The sequence below is a fragment of the Poecilia reticulata genome, chromosome 2 (genome assembly GCF_904066995.2).
Source record: "Poecilia reticulata chromosome 2, P_reticulata-male-v2, whole genome shotgun sequence".
In the NCBI taxonomy this organism is placed as follows: Eukaryota; Metazoa; Chordata; class Actinopteri; order Cyprinodontiformes; family Poeciliidae; genus Poecilia; species Poecilia reticulata.
Window position 1 is genome coordinate 30325285 of NC_088831.1, and position 15961 is coordinate 30341245.

At 40.1% G+C, this 15961-nt stretch overlaps 1 protein-coding gene across 2 annotated transcripts; it reads left to right on the forward strand.

Annotated features, from left to right (window-relative positions):
• The first annotated feature begins 9534 nt into the window (after nt 1-9534).
• dlx1a (distal-less homeobox 1a) lies at nt 9535-15402 on the forward strand. 2 transcript variants are annotated; one of them, XM_008399358.3, is made up of 4 exons: nt 9535-11176; nt 12648-13254; nt 13562-13764; nt 13982-15402. In XM_008399358.3, exons 2-4 carry the CDS (start codon nt 12945-12947, stop codon nt 14231-14233), a joined length of 765 nt encoding a protein of 254 aa, XP_008397580.1. In that variant the 5' UTR covers nt 9535-11176; nt 12648-12944; the 3' UTR covers nt 14234-15402. The 2 variants fall into 2 exon arrangements, with proteins under 2 accessions (XP_008397580.1, XP_081459363.1); XM_081603237.1 differs by having other exon boundaries at nt 9535-13254.
• Nucleotides 15403-15961: the final 559 nt, after the last annotated feature.

Here is a 15961-nt window from a genome sequence, read left to right on the forward strand (position 1 = left end):
TCTTAATTTAATTTGATTATTGAAACTAATAAACTTTGCAGTCATATTCCATAGTCAAGTTTCCTTCATGAACAGCAGCCATAGAGAACTGAATACTGCAGTTGAAAAAAAAAGTCATATGAGGCATAGATGTGAGTGAGACCTAAAACCAGACAGGAAGTTCACAATAAGTAACACCCAGCTTAATAATAATAATAATAATAATAATAATAATAATAATAATAATAATAATGAATAAAGAAACACATACATAAAGTGCTAGAAGCTAACTCAGATACACTGGCAACGAAAACTTTTTGGTTTTTGTTTGCAAATGAAAGATACTTGTAAAATGTTTCATATGTTGTTGCTTTTGTTCAGCTTTCAAGTATAATTTAAATATTAGCAGTGTTGGCACTGCAATAATTCAGATAAGTCCTGTTTTCCTGACTTTACTCTACGTACATAAACATGAAGAGGCCTGGACTGTCAGTTTTCAAGCCTTACAGTAACTGTGAAGAAACTAATTATTGATGCTATGTAAGAGTAGAAGCAGCAGCAGTTAAATGCAATACATTCTACATTATGCTTTGTTTTTATTTGTTTGTCCAGACTACTTTTATTTCCTGTATCATTTCTAACACAAACATGTGTTATAAATGCAAAAAAATTCTTCCTTAAAATGTTTACAGAACCATTTTAGTGGAATAAATGTTTTTCTCTGACCACAAACATGCACACGAGCATTTTTGGAGAAATATGGACAGATAAGAAAAGCATCTGAGTTCAACATGTTTCATTTTTAATCATGTTGAATAATTGATCTCATTCTGACATACGTGCCTTTCATCTGGTTATATTTGAGGATACAACTCTCTAACAAACATCTACTGCATGAATCACACTTTTCACTGGAGCCATCTGAGGCTATTCTGCACACAGAGAGATACCATCTTGGTCTCAGAAGGCAATTAAAAAGAAATTAAGTCAAATTACGTCTAATTTTGTGTCGTCTGCTGCATTCGGTGTTTATTTTGAGCAAGGTTCCTCGGAAACTCCCAGGTTTTAATTGCGCCGAATGCTTATTTTAGCCCGCCTTTCCAAGCGCTTTAGAAGAGTGCATGCACGCTGGCAACAACGATACCAGTGTGGCTATTTCTGCCTGCACGTCCACTGATCTGTTGCACGAATAAATAATTCCGCTCAGGTCAAGCCTCGATGCTCTGATACGGCCTCTCAGAATGACAGGCCGCAGCAGGAAAACCAGTAGATTGAAAATGAGGAATGCATCCAGGGGTGTGCTGTTTACTTGCAGCATGGGCAGCTGGTTAGCCGGCCCCTCTGCCGGTTCCAGCCCCCTCCCTCTGCTTTTCAATTCCAGCCAGGCCCCAGGCTCGGCCGCTAACCGAGGGCTGGAATATTGTGCACTGGGGATCAATGCGGCCCTGAGTGAAATGTCAACTACGGCCCTGCAAAGTGTCAGGCTGTGAGGGAGTTGTAATGGCTATTGATCCACTGTGCGCTTAATGCAGAGCTGCCCCGCCACGGCGTGAGCCAGCTGCAGCGGGGAGATATGTATGAGATGAGCTAAAACTGAGAAAATGGAAAAGAAAGAGCCCACAGTTTCATCCCCTCCTCCCTCCCTCGCTCCATCCCTCCCTCTCTGGCTGCAGATTGATCTTCCTCTTCCTGCTGATTCTAACTGGGGTCTGTCATTATTTTACTCTGTCATTAGGGGCTCCATTGACAGCCTTGGCCTGTCTGTGCCACTCTATTGAGACAGCAACACTTTTCCCATGCGGCGTTCCCTACATTTATTAAAGTCCCTGACAGCCTTGTCTTTCTCTATAGATGGCTGGGCTTCAGGTCGCGCTGCAGCGATGTAATTGGAAGACGAGTCTCTCTCTCTCTCTCTCTCTCTCTCTCTCTCTCTCTCTCTCTCTCTCTCTCTCTCTCTCTCTCTCTCTCTCTCTCTCTCTGTCCCTAGCTTGTAATATCTGGGAGGTACAGCTGTAGGTCAGACTGGTTTACATCAGACTGCCGGTTAAGAAGAGAAAAATCAGACCACCTCTGTCTGAGGGTCAGTGTCTGTGCTGCATGAGGCAAAGATGTGGACCCTGCAGTTACGCCTCCATCTAGGAATCCCGCTCATAACTTTTAAACTTTTACTTTTTCTTTAACTAGAATACGCTTTGTGGTTATTTTAGAATAAAACATAGTGTTTTATGCGCATGTATCGGCTCAGGTGTCTTTGTATTAAGACTTTTTTCCCGCCCTCTCTGCTGTTGCAGCTAAAAGCAACATCTGAGAGATAACCCAGTTAAATTCATTGCGTTGCTGCACAATAACATGAGGCAGGCACCAAAAATGGTAAAATACCTGGATGTAAAACTTATTTCAGCACACATTATATCATTTAATGCTGACACATGATGATGTGTTATTAAAGAAAACATAGTAAATTTTGCACATTTATTTGGAAACAGAGGGATCTGAGAGGACAAGCTAGTTCTATAAAATAATTGGTTTAACTATTAAATTGTCTTTTTTTCTCCTCATATGTTTATACTAAAGTTAGTACACTGTTTATATGTTGATTTTAATAATTCTGCTTAAAGGATACTGTAAGGAGGGACTATTTATCATTATTATTATTATTATTATTATTATTATTATTATTATTATTATTATTATTATTATTATTATTATTATTATTATTATTGTTGGTTTTCAGGCTCAGGAGGAGCTTCTATATGAGAAAGTTTTTGATTATTACAATGTGTTTGAATGACGAAGGCTGTATTATAAATTTTGCCTGTTTGACAGCCCATCTACATGAACATGAACTTTCTATTTTATTCAGTCAAAGTTGGATTTTTGCCAGATTTATCTGTAGGCAGACAAATAAACACAACACTTGTAGACATAAGTTCTTTAAAATCTAATCCTTTCTTCTTATTTCAAGTCTTAAGCAATCTTTGAATAAAACTAAAGGGGTTTCAGAGGTACAAGGTGGTCAGCTGGGTTTTTCATTCCTTTTGTTACCAAAGTCCTTTTCTGCATGTGTATTGGTCGATTTGCTAGTTTAATTAAACTTCCCTCCACTATTTTAAGCAAAGAATTATGCAGATTTGTTTGTTTGCAGGGACAGAATCTGATTTGTTTTCCTAATCAGTTGCAGGGATTTATTCAGTGACTCGTACCTCAACATAAAAAAAACATGGAGCTGGAAGAGCAGCTGCAGGTCACACTTTTAAAAAGCATATAACATGCTTTTAAAATGTTAAAATAAAATTTTAAAATATCAATAAATGGCTGTTTGTATCAGTATTCAATAAGTACTTCTTAAAATTAAATGATATTGAACGTCTTTTCACAATAGTTAGTCCATCCAGGATTTTATGAATGTTTGTGGGGTTTTCTTTTGTTTTTTTTTAAATCAAAATCACAGATTTTGTTGTGTTAATTTATAAATGTCTGTAAGGAATTTCTATGATACTTTTGCTAATGTATGATACAAAATGTGACTTTTATTACTCACCATATTGGTCACAGACTACAGTTTGACATCAAGTAAGGCTGAGGCAGCAATAACTTAAACCCAATGTTTTTGGACAATTTTAAGAAACATTTTCAGTAAAAGTTAGGAGAAGAATGTGGGGATTGGTTGATTTTGTATGGATTTTCCATGAATTTTGCAGATTTGTGAAAAACTGGAGGGACTAATTGGTATAATTTGGAGTCTAAAGGGCCACATAAAGAGCTATGGTGGGCCATATTTGGCCCCCGGGCCTTGGGTTTGACACATGTGCTCTGGATCACATAATACAGAAAAACAGGGTTTTAATCTGTGTATTGAATATTTGCACACAACATTTGAATGAGAAGGACCATGTGAGGTGCAGAATTGTGCTCTACTGTAATCCTATTTTTATTTCAAAGGCTTAAATTGTATTGCTGGCAGACAAGTGTACAAAATTGTGCTTTTAATGATGGTAAATTGGAAAACTTCATTCTTGTTTTGGCTGACTGAGGGGCCGAGGAGATTTTTTTTCAATCCCATCTTAAAGGTTAATTCATGTTTCATGGTGAATTAAATTTGATTTTATTGCATGTTACGCTGTTGCAAAATACAATAACTCAGCAAATACAATCCCAGTTACAGCTTGAACTGTTCTCTGCTTAATTGTGTTACTTTTACGGTCTGGAAAAATGAATCCTGTATTGCCTGGATAAATCCCGATTTGGCAGAAGTGTAAAAAAAGACATATTAAATTCATTGTTAGGATTAAATGAACCGTGAACTGAGATGGTTTGAAGCTTGTTGTCACATCTTCACCTGGTTTGAACCCAGTCCTCATGAGCCTATAGAGGTTCACAGCAATGTTCTGCTTAACGGCTGAAGTGTAAAAAGGGACCACAACTGAAGGCACCTCATGGTCAGCTGATGGAAAAACCTCCACCTTTGATTTAACGCTGACCTTTAAAAGCAGAGGTTATGTTTGACCTTTATGCTGAAAACAGAATACATTTCTGCCAGTGTTGGGAAAACAGAAAGTTAAGCTCTCTATTGTCATCGCCTCAGGAAAAAAAAAAAAAAAAGAAGAAAATAACTTTCTTCATCTTCTTTTCATTCTCCTAATAACTTTCCAGCTCGCTGCTGTCAGTATAAATAAACCTGTTTGTAAAAACTTGTTTGTGCTCAAAAGTCTCAGCGCCTGCTGCTGCTGCAGTTGACAAACAGCTCAGAGCCTGTTTGCTTCTGTGACAAGGTGGCCAAACAGTTTAGATATCACTCCCTGGTTTTCTGTGTGAAAACTAAGAGAGAGCAGCAGCTGAAAGGGGCTGATAGATGCAGCCCAAACAGCCTTTACATGGCCTCCATTTCTGATCACATGATTATTGTTTTGCTGCGTTCTCTGCACCCCGGAGTACGACTGTGGGGATCTGACAAGCTGAAAACATTTCAGGAGGCTGTCAGGAAGTTCACAGTGGGGTGCACTGATTTCAGATTGGAGGTTTTAGAGGGGTTTTGTGTGCGTGCACGTCTGTTTGTGTGCGACGCGGAGCTCAGGCTGTTGGTGGGACCGAGCTGCTCCTCCGTGTCACAAGAGCCACAATCAAGCAGGACCGGGGGGTCTCGCGCTGTCTTGGCGCCGTAACACAGAAGGCGGCTCAATGGGACGGAAGTTATTGGGGTGGGAGGGCGAAACCGATGACACGGTTTGTGACGTCGACTCGTCATTTCGGTGTGATACGAGTGTTTTGAGCTGAAAGGCTGCAATGTAGCTCAGCTTGACTGGGACGATTTACTCCGGGCGGACGTGTGTGAGGGGCCAGCGGCGTCACACGTGGGAGGAAGGAAAACTGGTGGGTTAGAGAGGCGGGGTGGGTAAACGTGAGAGAAACAAAAAGAAGATGCAGCAGGTTCTTCTTGTGTTTATGTTTTGTCTCCCAAATCTGGAAATCTTCAAAACAGAAGAATGTAATCGCTGCTGAATTCTGATGGCCACTGGATCTCTTGAAGTTTTCCCACGTATCATCACATTAAAACCAGTGAGTTTATGTTTGTGTTTATGGTTGTGATGGACCCACACAATGCAGCACATCACTCTGAAGTGAAGAGAAATGGCCATTCTCATGTGACTAAGTCCCTCCTAATATGGGTTTTCTTCATAGATTATCCAGCATTTAGCTCCATTTCGCATTTCTGCACGAGAAAAGCGTCCCCACGCCACGATGCTTCCATCACCATGTTCCTTGGTGTTTCCTCACATATTCGTTTCATTTTGGTTTCATCCGGGCAGAGCGTCTCCTTAAACGAGCCTAGATGTCTTTCTTTCCATCAAACTTTTCTTCTCACCAGTCAGCAATAACAAAACTGATTTGTGGAGTGCACAGTTTATATGTATCCGAGCAAAAGAGTCTCCTGTGTTTTCTGTAGGTCCTCCATGTTTACTGTGGGCCTTTAAGCTGCTTCTAATTCTGCTTTAAACTTATCAAATGTTCTGCTTCTAAGGTGGACTTCTTATGGAAATTGGGCGTAGTGGGTTTCATTCGGTGCTCTGTGAGTAACAAGGAGAAGAAGACAAACGCTTGTCGCAAGTACGAAGTATTTCCTTTAAAAAAAATTAAAAACCGTGTGTCATTTTTCTTTCACTTCACAGTTATACTTTGTGTGGTTCAGTCACTTAAAATCCCAGCAAAATCCATTTAAGTGCGCTATGCACCTCTCTTCTACTTTTTTATTAACAAAAAAACAACAACAATGTTTAACTTGCATTTAAAAGAATCACATACATCTCTCTATCCCTTATCCCTTACACTGGGACAGAATTGACATTTTAAAGCATTTTCAAGTTTGTTTTTCTTTTTTCTCCAAAAAATGTAGACGTTGACAGATGGAGCGATGCCTTATTTACAGAAAGAATCCAAATGGTTTAATGCACTCCACAATCCTGTCATCTCCATGTTCTTTGGAATAAAACATGCTCTTGAAGATGAAGGAAAAGCACAAGAACAAAATTATTCCTCAAGCTTTCCATCAAGCCTCTGCATTCATGGCAAAGTCTAAAGGGCATGTCAGTCTCGCTGCCTCTGAGAGAGATAATTATCCTTTTCCTGTCAGAGAACAACAAATGATAGCCAACTATGGGGGTGCATTTTCAGGAGCTGAAATTCGTCAATAGGAAGAAGAAGAAGGAGGTTTAATTTTTTTTGGCAGCTGCACATCTACCTTCTTATTTTTTTGTGGTCATTTGTTGCTTCCCCCCCCCCCCTCACTCCTCTCCTCCATCCCTTCTCTCTCTTCTTGTGGACTAGCTCAGTGGCGTGCTGTTTGTTTATGTCTGCGAGCTTCTGAGGGTGTATTTATGTGGCCCTGCATTAACATACCTATTTATAGTCCTTCACTTTCTTACAGTCATCTTTTTTTTTTCTGTTGTGACCATTTCACAGATTATATATTGTCCAAGTAATTTCCCTTTCAGCATCTGTGTTTTTTACCTTTCAGGGAAGGCAGTGAATGGAGGGAAAATTATCACAATTACTCATATAATTGAGCCGTCTTTGTAGCAAGTGCGGCTCCAGTAGCCCCCTTTTTTCCATCAGCCCAAAATGGTTTCATTATATGGGTTTTTCATATTCCCTGACACGGGGCTCCGCTGAGGGCCTGGCGCGTGGATGAGATGCAGGATGAACAGAGCGAATCATTAAGGTCACAGTAGGAATAATTATCCCAGCTATGGAAAGAGCATCTACAGCCCCCTTTTTTCTCCCGCGGCACAAATGCAATGTCCACGGCTTTTAGTCACAAAGAACTTTGTTACAAATGGAGCTTCCACCTTCTACTTATACAAAGAAGAGAGGGGGAGAGCAAGACTTGTATCAACATGACAATTTTCCATCATTAAGACTAATGACAGGCACAGACTGTGGGGATCAAGGGGAGCACAAAAAAGAGAGCCGCATTCAGGTGTTGGCTGAGTGCTGACCTCCTTCCTGTCTTTGTTGGAGACTTAACTCTTAACAGAAAAAAAAAAAAAAAAAAAAACTAAAAAGGGTTTCAGACTAAAGGCACAGTGGCAGCTGAACGTCAAGCAGCCGCGCTCTCCATGGGCAAATGACTTAATTGCCGAATTTGCATGTTTTCCATTTGCTGGGGAATTAATTCAATAAGACCTACATGTAAAGATGTTTAATCAATCATTGTTTTGGTGTAATAATTCCCCCGGCTCACATTATTCCAGCCGTTACGTCACTCCGCAAAACGCTATCCCCGCTTCTCACTTATCTATAAATGCATTTCCTGCCTGAGGCGCAGATCTTTCCCCCTAACAGGTGGGATGCTGCAACATGTAGCAAGTATGAGGCATCGCCGTGACACTAGTTTCTTTTACAGTTTAGCTGAATTAAGTAAAAGCCATATTTTTCCAAGTCCTTTCTCCTCAGCCTTCACTCAGGTAATTGGTCATTTTGCAGCCAATTTTGGGCAGCTTGGATGCTTGCTGCCATGGCCTGACCCCTGCTGCTGCTGTAATGGGGACAGCATTTCCACCAGTTCACCGGGGGCTTTTTCCACACCGCGACCCCCTTGCCTTCTGGAGAGGAGAGCGCCTCTGAACGCTGAAATGGAGAGAGAGAGAGAGAGAGAGAGAGAGAGAGAGAGAGAGAAAACGATAGCTGAAAAGTGGCTTTGAAGTTTCACCATGGTGTCTGTCACTGTGTACTGGGTTAATCAGGAAGGTTAATCGAGATTATTTGTGTTTGCAAAAGAGGATTTTGCTGTTAGGGATATTAAATGCGAATAGGACTTTAAATGTTATTTGCATAAAAGCAATCTGAAAATATAAGTTAACGTGCGGGCAAAAAAAAAAAAAAAAAGATGCTTCTTGATCTTTCATCAAATAGATACAACTCTGAAGTAACTGGTTGTGAGAACAACAAGCACAAAGTGATGTGAAGCGGGATCCTGGTGTCACCAGTGCCTAAAAACAAACAAAAATCGCATTAATATTCAGCAAATATAAATCTTATGCTTCAATAAAGTTTAAAAGTTTTACTTTTTTAACAACAGGAGAAGAAATTGCTGAGCAATATTCCCGCTAGGCTTCCTTAGACAACTTTATACCAAGTGGCGTTTTTTTTAAGATCAGCTGATGTTGCTATTAGAATCAAATTACACCATTTCTAATTGGATCTGAATGTGACTATGTGCCTGGATTGTTCTGAATTAATCTGAGCAGAAGCTTTCATACGTCTGCATATGAAATGGACATGTTTATAAAGTGTCTTGAGATGACAGCTGCTGTAAAATAATTTGTGTAGAAATGAATTGAAGAACATTTAAATTGATTTTGGCTGCTAGAATGAAGGTGATATTTCCCCATGTCTATGTTTTTATGTGAAATGAGGTTTTCCTTTATTTCGATTTGGATATAAATTCCACTACAGCAAGAAGAAAAATGATAGAGAATACATTTGAAATAAATGCAATATATAACTTTACATTTGTGCAAATAGAAATAACTGACTGCACCATTACATTGCAATATATTATAATTAAAGAGGATTTATAATTACAAATAGAAAATGAGTAAACCTTCAAAAATACAAATAACTGTACATAATATTACATAATGTTATTATTATTATTATTATTATTATTATTATTATTATTATTATTATGTAAAATATGATTTCTGTATTTTTACAAAGGCATTTTAACCAGTGTAACAATCTTATTCCTCAGATTCTATATTCATTTTTCTTCCTGTTTACGTATAACCCATCAAACAAAATCAATCCACATTTTGACGCCGCATTGAACGTGAAAATAGACCCAGAATCGAGTTAATTGTGCTGCATCTAGTTTGCGCTAACTGACGGCCGCAAATTACAGGATGGCAGGGAGAAGCAGCGGCGGAGACGGCGCAGAACAAAAGACAATTTTTCACTTGTTTGATCGGCTGCTTTAAAAAAAAAAAAAAAATGTAAAAAAAAAAAAAAAAAAAGTAATAATAATAAACCTGAAACGCGAACTTCACGGTTTTGACATTTTCTGCTGGTACATGCTCACCAAATGACGCTTGGATATGTGGCTGAGCTGATGTCCGTAATTCCATAAATAATTTTATTTGGTGGGATTTTTTTATATTTATTTTATGTTTGCTATTTAAGGACGATATGCTGCTTGACATTTTTGAGGCGAATTAAACGTAAGATGGTGTGAATGGCAATTAAATAATAAAATACGTAAATTTGATCATAAGTTCGAATTAAAACATTTTCTTATTCACAAAAAATAAAATAAAAATAAACATGTAATTTTGTTGCTCTCCACCTGCAGTGACAGCAATTAATTGTCGCTCAGACGCAGACGCTGCGGGGTGCGTAAAGGCGCAGGTTGCGCCTTTACGCACCGGTTTGGCACGGTCCTCCATCCGGGATAACATTTGGTGGATAAGTGGGGAGCTGAGGTGAGCCTGCTATCACCGGACTGAAATAAAGTCGGTGACATGTTGGCCGTTTAGCCCCGCCACCCCCCGTCCTGCACCACCTCTCCCCGTCTGTCTCTCCACCTCTGCACTAACCCCTCAGGTGAAGAGCAGCAGGTGTTAAAACACCCTCAGCCACAGAGCTACTCACTCCTAATGAGTCCTGCCTCCGCGCTCCATCCATCCGTGCATGAAGGACTTTATTTTTAGTGCGGTTAGTTAAGAGTCCCGCTGCAGGAAGCGCTGCTGTGGCCTGCGCTGCCCTCCTGCCGGCGAGTCAAATTATTAATGACAGTGCGGTAATATTATCACATGTCTGCCTCATCCTAATGGCGCTTTAGGAGGCTTGAGAAAATCCATCTAGTATTAGATTATTACTTTGGGTTACTGGAAACCTTTTTGCGAAAAAAAAAAAAAAAGAAATTGAAATAAGTGTTTTCTAGCTCCAAATTGCATCACATAAACATCTTTCATTTAGGAGTACACTTGTGCTATTATTTTACATGTTTCCTCCAAATTCTGCCTCAATTCTGCTAATGGTTTTGCTCACAGTCGTCTGTAGATACTATAATCGTGGGAAAATAATGACAGTTATCAGTCGCACCCACCAAGTACCCATAAAAAATCTGTCCTCTGTTCTGGAAGATGATAATTATCGGTTGTACCACCATTATCATTGTCGTTGTTGATGGAGGAAATCTTGAGGCATTTTTCGAAAGTAATTCCAGGAGAAATCACTTCAAATTGGCCTATTTTAAGAGAGAGGGGGGCTTGGGGGACAACGGGACCAAGCCTTTGGTTATAGCCTAATATTTCACAGAAATCTTTAAATCCCAAGCATCCGCAGGCATTCTGGCACATTGTGGCGCACACACACACACGCGCGCGTGTTCTGTTGTCAGCCGCCTGCATTTTTTTTTTTGACAACACATTCTGCAACTTACTCGTTCTGTTTGCCGTTCAATTATGCAATTACGCTGATAATCGCAGTGAGGGAATTTAACTGCCTTTAATTTGTTATTCAGGTGGAGATGATGGAGGGACCGCGGATGGAGGAGCGGAGCTGCGCCTCTGCTCTGCGCAGACTGCGGCGGAGGAGCTGCGATCTGCAGATGAATCCCGGGGAAATGAAGATCTGCTGGAGACTTTGCACTGCTTTCATCCTGAGGAGGATCTCTGACCTCGGGTGGCGCGCACATCTGGTTGTTTTTTGTTTTGTTTTTTCTGCGTCACGTGATTTTTTTTTCTTTCTTTCTTTCTTTTTTTTTTTTTTACAAAGTAAGTGGACATTCTTTGACTTTAGCAGCTGATTAATACCAGGGGCGTTGATAGAAATCAAATCGAGGGACAGACCCAGTTGTATTTATTCAGTCTTGCTGAGTCTGAGAAACAATCCCATTTCGCAGTGGCTCAGCCAGAGGTTTGACCTGAATCTGACAGGGAATCTGTGGATGGAGTCAAAGATTAGGGCGATGGCAGGGAGGCCTTCCAACCTCTGGTCAGCAATTATAATAAGGGTTTGATTGCTACAGTCTGAAAATGAAGATTTGTCTTTTTCATTGATTATTTAGAAGGGAGTAAATAATTTCCAACGTTTTTTTTTTTTTTAATGAAATGTAAATATGCTTTCTTATTTCATTTTAGAAAAATGTTTTTATTATATTTAGCCATTTTCTAGCTTAAAAAAATATTGGTTGAATGAAAAGTAAATTTAAATGCATATCTGACGTGGGCATGAATACCTTTGAGCTTCGCTGCATATAAATTTGATGTGGATCTGAAATGTATTTACATCAGATCTTGTAACTTAGGAAACTTTACGTCCAGTATCCTTTTCCTTCCAAACAGCTAGACGTAATGTTTTGAAGTAAATCTTTAAACATTTCTTTCTTTTTTATGTTCTTTCTTTGTTGTTGAAATTTAATGGAAGAAATAAGATGGAAGATTTAACATCAAACCTGTGACCCTCACTAAGATCGCACGACTTCCAGTGTATAAACATTAAATTATGTAAATCTGCTGCTTCGTTTATTATTTTTTTTACATGTAATGGTTAAAACGAGACAAACAGAAAGTGATAGATGCTAACTTGAAAATGAACCTCTTAGAAAACATTTGCATGCATCAAAAAATAAACCTAGATTACATAAAGTATGCAGAGAGAGAGAGATAAAAAAGGGGGCTGCTTTAAAATATTGGATTAGTTTAATTGCATGTAGCAGATTATTTCAAACTGTTGTGATATTTTTGCAAACGTTTTAGGTGTCATGCACCATCACTAGGCCCATACCTGAGCCTGCAAATCCTCGTCCTTCTGCTGCAGGTGTAACTGACACCTCAGGTTGCTCTCCGTGTTAAATACATGACTAATTACAGACCTACTTATGAAAATTGAACGCCAGTGTTATGCTAATACACGCCGTCCTCCTGATGGCACATTAGGAGCTTTAATCAAAAAGTGCTTTAATCAGACTGGCCAGCAGACAAAGCAGCTGTGACTGGGAGGAAAATGTTGTTTAACTCCACTGTAGACGCCACCTTTAATACTTGTATTACTATCATAAAATAGGCGCGCTTTTTGTAAAAGAAAGAAAGAAATCACATCTTTACATATATCTATTTAAAAAAAAAAAAAAGATCTAAGGTTTTGTGGTTCTTCCTTGACTTTGTCAGGTTCCTCGGACCCCCAGCCCCAGCCTCACCAATCGGCTTCTCGCTCGTACAGAGTGGACCAATCAGCAACAGCCTTTGATGAATATTCATGAGTCCGAGATTCAAACCTTTGAGCGAGTTTGTCTCGGTCCACAGCATCACTCCCAGGACTTTTTCACAGGCGCAAACTGCATTTTCTTATGAATGGAAGGAGAAAAAATCAGGCCGGCTTAAATTGGGACCCGTCCTTTCGCTGAGATCACAGAAGGAGGAAAACAACAAAAGCGCAGAGGAGACAGGAGGGAACCGCCAGAAGAGATGACAATGACCACGATTCCAGAAGGTCTTAATAGCCCTGCATCAGGAAAAGCCGTTTTCATGGAGTTTGGACCCCCGAGTCAACAAATGTCTCCTTCCTCCATGTCTCACGGACACTATCCCATGCACTGTTTACATTCTGCAGGTCACACGCAGCACGACAGCTACAGCCCAGCCTCGTCGTTCCCCAGATCTCTGGGTTATCCGTACGTAAACTCCGTCGGCAGCCATCCCACAAGTCCATACCTGAGTACAGTACAGACTTACCAGAACAGCTCGGGGCTCACACAGACGCGACTGGAGGACCCAGGTAAGCGTGCAGCGGCATCTTTCCCCCCTCCCGCCTCCCCCCAAACCTCATTTAATGGCGCCTTTCTCTGCTTGTTGGATTTTTCTGCACTGACAGCGCGGAACAGATACCCCAGATGTGGAATTAGACTCTCCAATTATTTATTGCGTAACGCTATAAACAATGTATGCAATTAAGGGCAATTATACCTAAAGTACAGCGTGTAAAAACTTGTGCTTCAAGTGTTCGCTGTTGCATAGCGGTGCTGGTCGCAGCTGCCTCCTCATCTTGTTTCTCCCCGACACGTCTCCCCTTTGTTTTTCACCAGCGGCACCAGAAGCTGAGAAGAACACAGTAGTGGAAGGCGGGGAGGTGCGATTTAACGGCAAGGGGAAAAAGATTAGAAAACCAAGGACTATATACTCCAGTTTACAGCTCCAAGCGCTCAACAGGAGATTTCAACAAACGCAATACTTGGCGTTGCCGGAGAGGGCTGAGCTGGCGGCGTCGCTGGGTCTCACTCAGACACAGGCAAGTAAAAATAAAAATAAAAAAAAGATCAAATACCTACACACTGTTATTATTATTATTATTATTATTATTATTATTATTATTATTATTATTATTATTATTATTATTATTAATAATGTTTTAACTGCATGTGTAAATTGTGCGTAAAAGTCCTATTTTTTATTTTTATTTTTTTGCTTTCCAATCTTGACACGTCCTTTGTTTCCCCCCCCCCCAGGTGAAAATTTGGTTTCAGAATAAACGCTCCAAATTCAAGAAGCTAATGAAGCAAGGCGGCAGCACAATCGACACCAACGTTTTAGCCACCGGTCGTGGACTTTCCACCGGCTCGCCCACCGTGGCACCGGTCTGGACGTCGCCGACCACCGTGAAGACGTCGGTGGGCACGACCGGCTCTTACATCCCCAGCTACACCTCGTGGTACCCGACCACACACCAAGAGTCTATGCAACAGTCGCAGCTCATGTGAGCCGATGCTCCAGCGTCAAGGACGGTGACGGACCCCGCAGCCGCCCGAGCTCGGCCTCGGCATTGATGATAAAAAAAATAAAAAAAAAATTTTAAAAACCCCAACAAAATAAAACAAACAAACAAAAAAAAAAGCTGCCGCATCCAGCGAGCTGACACGGCTGCCTCCTCGTGCCAGCTAGCAGAGAAGAGGGGAGGGAGAAGCAAAAAGTGGGGGGTGGGACGCTGAGAGAGCGAAAAGGCGCACAATGCACCCACGCAGGGCAGCAAGTCCGTGGCAGCGGGAATCAAAACGACAAAAAAAAAAAAAAAAGATAAACATTTTTCTTTTTTTCTTTTTTTTTCCTCTTTGGCTGCTGTTGTTTACGTTTCTTTTATTATTTTTTTTCTTAAACTCGAATTGGTGTGAAGAATTCTGTTGTTGAGCTGTATGTTTATGAGAAAAGCTTTTTTGTTTTGTTTTGTTTTGTTTACGCCAGATGATGACCTAAAACCACGTATTAACACCTGAGGGCCAATCAGGCCTCAGCAGTGAAGGCTTTAAACCAAATAACCGATCCCAGACTCCACCGGTCAGGCCGCCCAGCGTACAGCATGACACAACCACAGTAAATCCTCACGTCGCTGTGTTGTTTTCTATGTGTTTGTTATTTAAGTTAAATTATTCAGACTTGTCTGTGTTCATTCTGTGTGCGTGTTTGAGATGACAACACTGTGTTGTTGAAATGCTGCACTAACGCAAGCAGAGCTTTTTTTTTTTTTTTTTTCGTTTTTTTTTTCTATGCCGTGCCCCGATGTTATGTGAAGAAAATGTAAAAGGACAGCCGATTTGCTGCTTTTGAGAGAAAGAGAGAGAGAAAAAATATCCAGAGGATGAGCAGCTATAACTTGTCACTGTATTTTGTGTATAATTTTCAGATACGTTTTTTTTTATTATTATTATTATTATTATTATTTGTGCTGTTACTGGATACGCTGTGAAACAGGGTTTTAGGCTTTTGTGTGTGTGTGTGTGTGTGTGTGTGTATATTACTCGTCGACATGTGTTTTAGTCACCATAGAGGATATTTAGTTTTGTATTGATCACTTAATTTATTTATCTGTTCCTGGAGTTTTTTATGTACATAAAAGTGAAAAAGTTTCAAAAGCAGTAAAATATGATTTAAATTATGTTTAAGCACGGTGTCTGATTCAACCCCTCTCTTCCTGTGCACCACCTCCTCTTCCTCCCCCTCCTCTTTTCTTAAGCGCCGTGCAGCTTTAATGCGAGCTGACACAAAGCAGGATCATGTTGGCTGTTGTAGCAGACACCATGTGAGCCGCAAAAAAAAAAAAAAAAGAAAAAAAAAAAGGCGCCCCGTTTAGATTATGGCCATGTTTAACAATCGGCCCTACATGCCTACATTGTCCAGCTTCTGCTCAGTGAATGCAGATGTGATAAAACATTTGGAAAGAACTACAAGTTAGAAATGCAGATTCACTTATAAAATGATTGCGTCCGTTCGTGACCGCTGAAGCATTTTTACTACACATTAATCTGGAATCTGTGGATTTAAAACCAGAGCTATTAATATTTCAATATTTTTTTTTAGTTTTTGCCACTTAAGAGATTATTTATGTTCCAGATATGTGAAGGGTTTCAAACAGTGTGAAAATGCTATTTGGTAAAAGCACAACAACTTAAAGAGTAAGTAATTAAGATCGACACAACGGGCTTCTTGACTGGACA